The sequence below is a fragment of the Dermacentor silvarum genome, chromosome 8, assembly GCF_013339745.2.
Source record: "Dermacentor silvarum isolate Dsil-2018 chromosome 8, BIME_Dsil_1.4, whole genome shotgun sequence".
In the NCBI taxonomy this organism is placed as follows: Eukaryota; Metazoa; Arthropoda; class Arachnida; order Ixodida; family Ixodidae; genus Dermacentor; species Dermacentor silvarum.
Window position 1 is genome coordinate 55702190 of NC_051161.1, and position 10739 is coordinate 55712928.

The 10739-nt window shown below is 54.5% G+C and overlaps 1 protein-coding gene across 1 annotated transcript; it reads left to right on the forward strand.

Moving 5' to 3' along the window:
• The first annotated feature begins 1470 nt into the window (after positions 1-1470).
• On the forward strand, positions 1471-5423 carry LOC125947480 (uncharacterized). The gene is made up of 4 exons (XM_049672282.1): positions 1471-1659; positions 3910-4085; positions 4904-5202; positions 5257-5423. Exons 1-4 carry the CDS (start codon positions 1471-1473, stop codon positions 5370-5372), a joined length of 780 nt encoding a protein of 259 aa, XP_049528239.1. The 3' UTR covers positions 5373-5423.
• The last annotated feature ends 5316 nt before the right edge of the window (positions 5424-10739 follow it).

Here is a 10739-nt window from a genome sequence, read left to right on the forward strand (position 1 = left end):
CTCCGATCTCGCGATCACTGCGCAACACCTTCACGGGTTTTTAACTGCTGGCCGAAGACCCGGGGAACACGGTGAAGACCAACACGTAGTGAGGTCGCCTTCATGGTTTTAGAAACCATAGTTTCGCAACGTCGGCAGATAGAATTCGCGGTTCTCAACTTGGTAGCATCATCCCAATGATTATGGGCACTCACTTGCTTGTATGAGGAGATCAAATCTTCAACGTCTTTTCATCTGTGCTGGAGAAGATAGGGGGATCTCGTAGGCGGCAACCAGGGTAGGCGGCACTGTTGTAGGTGTGGAGGAGTGCAGCTTGCGTCCTCGTCACGATGGGGGATAGAGCGCGACTCCGAAGTTCCAGGGTGGTCGAAACCCAGCAGCCTCCACCACTTGCTGAGAGGTTTATTAGCAATGGATGCAGGCGAACGGGTAGCAGTCACAGCGTTTGGCCAAGGACATCAACCACGAGCTCATGCCGGTGGCGATGCTGCTGAGGCACAGGTTAGTCTTCTTCATTACAATATATATATGTATATATATATATATATATATATATATATATATATATTGTTACGCGAACGAAGAATTAAGTACATGAGACTATTTACAAGTATATTTACAAAAGATAGCTGCAGCGCTGGCCAGATCAGCCGATAGCTCGATAGCCCAGAGCAGTTCGTTCTTCTTCGTCGAGGCGCCCGCGCGCCTCGTTCAAACAACCAAATACCACATGCACGCGTGTAGCATAATCCCCCGGTGGCTTGAGCGACGTCCCGGAGCGTCTAAATGTCATCACTGGGAGGGTGATACTGCTTCAGTCGTGTAACGTGCACGATATCACTGGACTGGGAAGCAGATGGGGCGTCAGGGGCGATCTCGTAGGTGACGGGAGTCACGGCACGAATCACTCGGTAGGGGCCTGTGTAACGAGACAGCAGTTTTTCTGACAGGCCGACCTGACGCGACGGAGACCATAGAAGCACCAAAGAACCAGGCGGGAAGTGCACGTCGCGGTGTCGCTGGTCGTACAAACGCCGTTGACTCTCTTGGGAGTGCAGAAGGCAGCCACGGGCAATTTCCCTTGCGTGGGCAGCGCGGGCGACGGCATCAAGTGCATATTCACTGGTGGGTGCTGCGTGAACAGCGATGCTTGTGTCGAGGGGCAGTGCTGGTTCTCGGCCGAAGAGAAGGAAAAATGGCGAATAACCGGCTGTGTCGTGGCGCGAGGAATTATACGCAAAGGTGACTGTTGTGACGTCAGCCCACACGCGGCTATCACAGATTATCTGGTGGCCATCACTTTCGCCTACCCGTGTGCCCTTTCCCTTGCCCTGCGATCTCGGGGCATATAAACAACGCCCAAGACAATAAAGCTCGCTTTTTCCTTGTTGGTTCCACGAGTGCCGGCGTCTGGTCATTTCAGTGGCGACGAGGATGGGATGACGGACAAACACCACCAGGAAAAACGGAATGGCCAGCTATACAGGCCCACCACCGTTCGACGAGGCCACCGATGAATGGCCAGCGTATCAAGTTCGTCTAGAGGCATTCTTCGAGGGCCATGGCGTTACGGAAGAGAAGAAGAAACGGGCTTTGCTCGTTGCAGCGCTGAGCACCAACACGGTGGGCGTGATTGCCGGACGCTGCGCGCCAGCCAAGGTGAACGAACTTTCATACACCGAGTCGTGGCCCTTCTGCAACAATATTTTTCGCCGGAGCCTAACGAGATAGCCCAGTCGTACAAGTTCTTCACGCGTAACCAATCGCCAGGTGAGCCGGTCAAAGAATTTCTTCTGGCCATCCGTCAGATTGCTAACACATGCAATTTCGGAGACAGTCTGGACAGAATGCTGCGGGATAGAATTGTATGCGGCTTGCAAAGCTCCAGTATACGTCGGCAACTGTTAGCGAAAACAGGCCTGACCAGAAGCGAGGCCGAAGAAATAGCGCTGGCAGCCGAGCTGGCAGTTGAGAACGAAAGAGGGATAGGCGCGGCCAAGTCAGACGAAAATGTGTATGCGGTAACAGAGAAAGGCGCACCGAGGGAGGGACGCCGAATGTCATGCTTCAGATGCGGAGGTCAAGGGCACAGCGCAGAAACATGCCGGTTCCGCTCAGCTATATGCTACAAGTGCCGTCAACGTGGGCACCTGGCGAGGGTGTGCTCCCGTCGCGCAGATAAATTACCTACCGCGCCGAGAGTGTCACATCAGGACGTCAGTATGCTAGAGCCGAAGGATGACGACGCTGAGGCTGATGGCCTATTTATGCTGGGGGCTGCGGAAGACCACGTCGGGTCCCTCGGAACAGTCGAGCCGCTGGTTCATACGTTGGAGTGGGGCGGAGTGCCGGTTACCATGCAGCTAGACACGGGTTCACCCGTTTCACTCATCACATGGCCAACGTATATAAAACATCGGGCGGCCTGGCCTAAACTCCAAGACTCCGCATTGAACTTAACTTGTTTCCTCGGGAAACTTCCGGTGAGGGGACAGTTGAAGCTTAACGTTTCTACAGGAGGGCGTTCCGTGGCAGGCACCTTCACCGTCCTGGGATGCAAAGGGCCCAACCTGTGCGGCCGAGACCTCATCCAAACGTTCGACCTACTTAATGTACCGGTTTGCAGCGTATCAGCCAAGGGTGAGCCCATCACAGATCCAGTAGAAAAGGTCGATGTCCAAGATCTGTTAAAAGAATTCCCGGACGTGTTTAAACCAGGTCTGGGCCTTATCAAGGGTCCTCCGGCCCACCTGCGCCTAAAAGAAACCGCCGTTGCAAGGTTTTGCAAAGCTTGTCAAGTGCCGTACGCGTTACGTTCCAAAGTAGCCGCGGAAATTGATCGACTTGTTGAAAATGGCATACTCAAACCAGTGCCACACTCCGAATGGGCGGCGCCCGTAGTTCCAGTGGTGAAACGTAACGGCAGCATAAGGCTTTGCGGGGATTTCAAGGTCACAGTGAACCAAGCCTGTCTTACAGCGCAGTATCCTCTTCCCCGCGTCGATGATATACTAGCCACGTTAACGGAGGGGAGGTTTTTACTACGATTGACCTGCGCGACGCATACAACCAGCTTCCTTTGGATGAAGAATCCCAGCTACTTACAACCGTGAATACGCAAAAGGGGCTCTTCTGTTTCACTAGACTACCATTCGGGGTTTCATCGGCCCCTGCGTTGTTTCAGAGCCGCATGGAAGCAATACTGCAAGGTTTGCCAGGGGTTCAAGTCTATCTCGATGATGTCATTGTGGCAGAAAAAAAGAATGATTGCGCCACGCTTCGCAAAGTATTGGAGCGGTTCCAACAGTCGGGAGTGCGGTTGCATCCGGACAAGTCCAAATTTCGCCAACCGGAAGTTGACTTCTTGGGTCACAGAATAAGTGCTCATGGGGTGCAGCCGAAGACGGAAAACATTGACGCAATCCTCGAGGTCAAGGAGCCGCAAAGCGCAGCAGAACTGCGATCATTCTTGGGACTGGTCACTTATTACCACAAGTTCCTTAAGAACGCGTCCTCGGTAATGGCACCCCTGTACGAGCTTCTCCGCACAAATGTAAAGTGGCGATGGGGCTGCCCACAGCAGGTAGCTTTTGACGAGGTGAAGACGAGGCTCAAGGAAGCCGAGTGGTTAGCTCATTTGACGGCGACAAGCCTCTAATTCTTGAGTGCGACGCGTCGCCAGTCGGAATCGGCGCGGTGCTATCCCACGATGTGGGTCAAGGTGTGTTACGTCCGGTCGGCTTCCGCTCCCGCATACTCACCCAAGCAGAGCGTAACTATTCACAGTTAGAGCGGGAAGCCCTCGCATTGGTATTTGGTGTGCTTAAATTTCGTGCCTATTTGCTCGGCAGAGTTTTCACCTTGATAACCGACCACAAACCACTCGTAGGCCTCTTCCATCCAGACAAGTCTGTACCTGCCATGGCCGCGGGCCGGATCCAGCGCTGGGCCCTTATCTTGAGCGCCTACAGCTACAATATCCAGCACAAGGATGGCAAGGCCAACGTTCCGGCGGACGCGCTTAGCAGGATTCCAGTATCCTCATCGACAGTTCCCGAGGAATCCGAAGATTGCGATGGTTGTGAGTACGTTCTTCTCACAAACAGCCTCAACGATGGGGTGATTTCGGCCAAACAGCTAGCGGCCTTGACTTCAAAGGATAGAGAGTTAACCAAGGTACGGAAGTGGGTACAGGAAGGTTGGCCACGACGCCTGGCTCGACAGGACGAGCTTTTGAAGGTATTCTTCAACAGGAAGGACGAGTTGACTGTCAGTCAGGGACTCGTGTACTGGGGCCATCGTGTGGTGGTGCCCATCGAGGCAAGATCTGCGATGCTACATCTGTTGCACGACACGCACCAAGGAATCGGTGCGATGAAAGCACTGGCACGCTCACTGTTTTGGTACCCGCGGATTGATGCGGACATAGAGCGGCTCGTAAAAAGCTGCCAGGTTTGCGTGCAAGCGGCTCCTATGCCGCCTAGACAGGAGGCGGTGCCCTGGCCGGAAACGGGACGACGTTGGTCGAGGCTACACATAGATTTTGCTGGTCCTGTTGAAGGGTACATGTTGATGATATTGGTAGATGCTCATACCAAGTGGATTGAGGTTGTGCCCATGAAAAGCGCCACAGCGTGCTCAACCATCGAGGCCTTGCGCACCACGTTCAGCAGATTTGGTATACCGGAAACCATTGTGTCAGATAACGGCCCACAGTTCACGGGGAAAGAGTTCGCCGATTTCATGCGGCGCAATAACGTCCTACACTTGCGCACCGCACCGTATCACCCGCAGTCAACGGACTGGCAGAACGGGCTGTGCGAACCGTGAAGCAGAAATTGAAGACAAACCGACAAGGGTCGTTACAAACCCGTTTGGCGAGGATCCTGCATAGTTACCGAAGGACCCCGTTGGCCTGCGGGGAAACACCTGCAATGCGGCTGTTGGGGTTCCAGCCGCGTTCTAGATTAGACAACGCTGTGGTGCCTCTTGCTCCGGTTGAACGTAGCCCCTGCGAGACTGATGTGCCCGGCTTCTTGCAGTCAGGCGATCCAGTGTGGGTACGCAACTTCGGACAAGGAGAGCCCTGGACGCGGGCCACGATCCGGGAAACGCAGGGCGCCCGGATGGTAACGGCGGATGGGGCTACGGGCGAGATCATACGCCGTCACTTGGACCAAGTCAAGGTGCGACTGCCGGACAGCTCATTGGCCAATTCACCAGTCCCGTGTCCCACTGACGTAAGGCCAGAACCAGAGGACCCACCTGCAGCGGGATCGCCTGCATCAACAGACCTACGGCCCCTCGAGGCTACCCCAACCCTGAGGAGGTCCACTCGGATCCGAAGACCCCCCGAACGGTTCTCCCCTTAGAAAAAAAAGGGGGGGGGGAAGAAGATTGTTGTGACGTCAGCCCACACGCGGCTATCACAGATTATCTGGTGGCCATCACTTTCGCCTACCCGTGTGCCCTTTCCCTTGCCCTGCGATCTCGGGGCATATAAACAACGCCCAAGACAATAAAGCTCGCTTTTTCCTTGTTGGTTCCACGAGTGCCGGCGTCTGGTCATTTCAGTGACAAACGGTAGAGCAAGGTCCCAGTCAGTGTGGTCGGAAGACACATACTTCGCGAGCATGTCTGTAAGAGTGCGATTAAGACGCTCCATGAGGCCATTCGTTTGCGGATGGTATGACGTGGATAGCTTTAGCCTCGTGGCACAGGACTGCAGGATGTCCGCGATAACTTTTGACAGGAATGTCCGACCACGGTCTGTGAGAAGTTGTCGCGGAGCTCCATGTAATAAAATCACGTCGCGTAGAAGAAAATCGGCAACATCTGTGGCGCAGCTTGTAGGGAGCGCTCGGGTGATGGCGTAGCGGGTGGCGTAATCTGTGGCCACAGCGATCCACCTGTTCCCAGAGGTAGAAGGAGGAAAAGGACCAAGTAAATCTAAATTAACCCGAAAGAATGGTTCCGCGGGAATGTCAATTGGTTGAAGGTACCCAGCAGAGAGCGTCGACGGTGTCTTGCGTCGCTGGCATTTCTCACACGCAGCTACGTATCTTCGAACGGAGCGAGCAAGCCCTGGCCAAAAGAAGCGTCGGCGGATCCGGTCGTAGGTACGTGACACACCGAGGTGACCGGCAGTGGGGAGGTCGTGAAGTTCGTGGAGAACAGCCGAGCGAAGGTGTTTAGGGATCACAAGGAGTAATGCTGGGCCGTCGGGGTGAACGTTGTGGCGGTAGAGTACGCCATCTTGAAGTGTGAATAAGCGAAGGGAGCTGTCGGCAAGTGACGATTCCAGGCGGTCAATGATGACACCCAAGGACGAGTCACGGCGCTGCTCATCGGCGATATGGACCAGTGGAAAAACAGAGAGAACGCAGGCGTCGGTGTCAGTATCAGACGTAGAGGTCGGGTCTTGGACTGGGTAGCGAGAGAGGCAATCTGCGTCCTGCTATTGGCGTCCCGACTTGTACGTCACTGTGTAGGGATATTCTTGTAGTCGGAGAGCCCAACGACCGAGCCTACCAGTAGGATCCTTGAGCGACGAAAGCCAACACAGCGCGTGATGGTCTGTGATTACTGAGAAGGGCTTGCCATATAAATATGGGCGGAACTTTGAAACAGCCCAGACGAGAGCAAGACATTCGCGCTTGGTAATCGAATAGTTGCGCTCTGCAGTTGTCAGGAGCCGGCTAGCGTAGTCTATAACGCGGTCGTGTCCCTGTTGTCGTTGCGCTAAGACTGCGCCGATCCCATAACCACTGGCATCGGTTCGGACCTCTGTAGGTGCGGACGGGTCAAAGTGGGCCAAGATCGGTGGATTGGTCAGAATCGTGATAAGGCGTGAAAATGCGGCAGCCTGAGGGGAACCCCACGTAAAAGGCAGGTCTTTCTTCAGAAGTTCAGTGAGTGGTCGAGCGATTGCTGCGAAATCTTTCACAAACCGTCTGAAATAAGAGCAGAGCCCCACAAAACTCCGGACGTCTTTGACAGACTGACGTACAGGAAAAGCTGTTACTGCTCGAACCTTCTCCGGGTCGGGTTGTACTCCGGAAGCATCGACGAGATGGCCGAGCACTGTTATCTGTCGGCGCCCGAAGTGGCACTTCGATGAGTTTAATTGGAGCCCATCCTTGTGGAAGACGTCAAGGATAGCTGCGACACGCTCAAGGTGCGTCTCAAACGTAGGAGAAAACACAAGGACGTCGTCGAGGTAACAAAGGCAAGTTGACCATTTGAAACCTTGAAGCAGAGAGTCCATCATCCGTTCGATCGTGGTGGGGGCATTGCATAAACCAAATGGCATAACCTTAAATTGGTAGAGGCCATCTGAAGTGACGAAAGCGGTCTTTTCTTGGTCTTGGTCATCGACGGAAATCTGCCAATAACCAGATCGAAGGTCAATGGACGAAAAGTATTTGACACCGTGAAGACAATCAAGAGCGTCGTCAATTCGTGGTAACGGGTAAACGTCCTTTTTAGTGATTCGGTTTAGGTGGCGGTAATCAACACAGAAACGCCACGTGCCATCTTTCTTTTTGACGAGCACCACCGGCGACGCCCAAGGGCTCGACGAGGGCTCAACAATGCCTGTGGCGAGCATCTTGTTGACTTCCTGCTGAATAACTTGCCGCTCTGCCGTGGACACGCGATACGGTCGGCGATGAATGGGAACAGCATCACCAGTGTTTATCCGATGCTTAACAAGGGACGTCTGACCAAGTGGGCGATTGTCAGTGTAAAATATGTCGCGATAGGAAAGCAAAAGGCGATATAGGGCGGCTGCTTGGCCAGGGGCGAGGTCCGGAGCGACCATGGGACGTAATGGGCCGTCGAGGTTCAAGGCATCCTGCGGGTGATCAGGAGGATCTGGAGACGCGTCAGCTGCAAAAGCAGTGACGTGGTCGTCTGTCATTGACCGGAGCGTGGCCACCGCTATGCCTTCAGGTAACACTTGCTTCGTCAAGCCAAAATTGACAACGGGGAGACACATCCGATTAGCGGCAAGGGTAACGACGGAGTGTGGCACAGAGATGTCGCGCGCCAGGAGGACATCACGAATAGGGGAGACGACATAGTCGCCATCAGGCACGGTTGCCGTTGAGGCCAATTCGACGAAGGTTAGGGCTTTTGGAGGTAACCTAACAAACGCTGTAGTGCATAGGGTGTGCGGTTGTTCGGGGCGAACGTCGGAAACAAGAGGAAGCTCGAGGCACAGCGTATCGGTGGAACAGTCGATGAGGGCAGAATGCGTCGTCAGAAAGTCGAGCCCGAAGATTAGGTCATGAGGGCAACTGGTCAGCACGGAGAACAGGACGGGAACTTGGCGGCCAGCAATTCCTACGCGAGCAGTGCACATACCACAGACGGCAACAGTGGTACTATTGGAGACGCGTACGGCTCGAGTGACGGCAGGCGTAAGAACCTTTTTGAGGCGACGACATAGGTTAGCGCTCATTATGGACACTTGGGCTCCAGTATCAATCAATGCCGTCAACGGGACACCATCTACATCTACTTCAATTAGGTTCGTGTTCGTGAGGCGCGTCAACGGAGGATTTGGACAGGACGAACGTGATGCAGCACTACCTCCAAGAGCTGCATGGCCTAGTTTTCCGTCCGGGAGGGTCCATAATTGGTCGGCGACGAATAGCGGCGTGGCTGGGGCGACGGGGACCGACGGCACTGAGGTGACGGCGAGCGAGTGGGACGACTGTCATCGACGGATACGTGAGAGCTAGAAGGCATACGGCGCGGCGAGTAGTGGCGAGGGTCGGCATATGGGCGAGGAGACGGGGAAAAGTAGCTCGAATACGGCGATGTCCAGGAGGTGCGGCCGTGGCGAGCGACGTGGCCAATGGAGTGGCAACGAAAGCAAATGGGCTTGTCGTCCGGAGTTCTCCACTCTGTAGGGTTGCGGTATCTGGGACGGGAATACAGATCGCTGCGAGGCGCAGCTGTCGGCACCAGTCGGGCGTCAGCTCGGGAGATGGAGCAGGCAGCAAGAAAACCGAGGTTGGCAAACTCTTGCCGCACAACCTCCTGAATGAGGGAGATCGCTGGGGCTGGTTGGTCAATGGTGGGGTCAAGTGGGCGCGGAAGCAACGTGGCAGGACTGGCAGCCTCGAGCTCGCGGCGAACAATACGCGTGACGGTCTCATTGGAGGGGGGTGAAGCGGTAAGGGCGACGCAGAACGATGTCGCAGCCATGTTAGGGAGCCGGGAGAACTGTGGAATGACGCGGCGGCTTTTGGCGAGCTCAAAGCGGCGGCATTCCTTGACAATGACGTCGATGGTAGATACATTGTTGAAGATCAACAAGTTGAACGCGTCGTCCGCGATCCCCTTGAGAACGTGGCCAACCTTGTAAACTTCGACCATGTTCTCGTCGACTTTCCGGCAAAGAGCTAGCACGTCTTGTATGTACGAGACATACGATTCACTGGAAGACTGTTATCGTGTAGCAAGCTCTTTTCTTGCAGCCTGCTGCCGACCGGTCGGATTGCCAAAGCGTCCCAGCTAGAGATCTCCTCCTCGTGTGACCGGAACCAGACACGAGGTGTTCCGCCTAAGTAGAAGAGGACATTAGCTAGCATTATGGTAGGGTACCAGTGGTTGTTGCGGCTAACAAGCTCATACATGCGTAGCCAGTCATCAACGTCAACATTATCTTGGCCGGAGGATAAGCCAGGATCGCGGGGAGTGGCAACCGTGACGTACGTTGTGGTTGGAGTTGCAGTAGTAGCAGCAGACGAGGTGTCGTCACCGGGAGCCATGGCGGAAAGCTGGACGGTGCGGCCGCTGCGGAGCTCCGTGGTGAGGACGGGGAACGGCACGCTCCACCAAAAATGCTACGCGAACGAAGAATTAGGTACAGGAGACTATTTACAAGTATATTTACAAAAGATAGCTGCAGCGCTGGCCAGATCAGCCGATAGCTCGAGAGCCCAGAGCCGTTCTTCTTCGTCTAGGCGCCCGCGTGCCTCGTTCAAACAACCAAATACCACACGCGTGTAGCAATATATATATATATATATATATATATATATATATATATATTGTAACGGATTGGATGGATTTATTTACAAGAATGATGGCTGGTTAGCGTAGCACAAAGGACAGGACGGTCATCCGAGCCCAACAGGCAGCGGCCAGCCCCTCGCGCACACTTATACTTCCTCTTCCTTCGGCTGCGCCGTGCAGCGTGGCAATTTCTCCGAGGGCAGACGAAGCTCGCCGAGGGAGTTACACAGCAGCGTGACAATTTCTCCGGGGGCAGACGAAGTTCTCTGAGCGAGTTACATATCCCGATGGTGGTACAGTTTGAGTCGGGCGACGTGCACGACTTGCGTGTTACGTGACCGCCGGTCGTGCGATGTCACTCTTGCAATGACGTAGGTGGCGTCACTCAGTCGTTTCGGTATGACGTATGGGCCAGTGTATCGAGACAAACTTCGTGCACAGCCCCTTTTTCCCGCACAGGTGCCCAAAGCCAAACAAGGTCCCCAGGAGCATATGTGACGAGCACATGTCCAGCGTCATAACGAGTCTTGGCACGATCTTGAGAGAGTCCTGAGGTGGGCCAGTCGACGCGATTCTTCGGCACGGCATAAAGTCTGTCCTAATGAGTAGTCATTATGTGGGGATCAGGGAAGCATGGTGTAGATAAAGCTTTGGGGGTTGCGAGCATAGAGAAGAAAGAAAGGCCCATAGCCGGTGATTTCGTGCTTGGC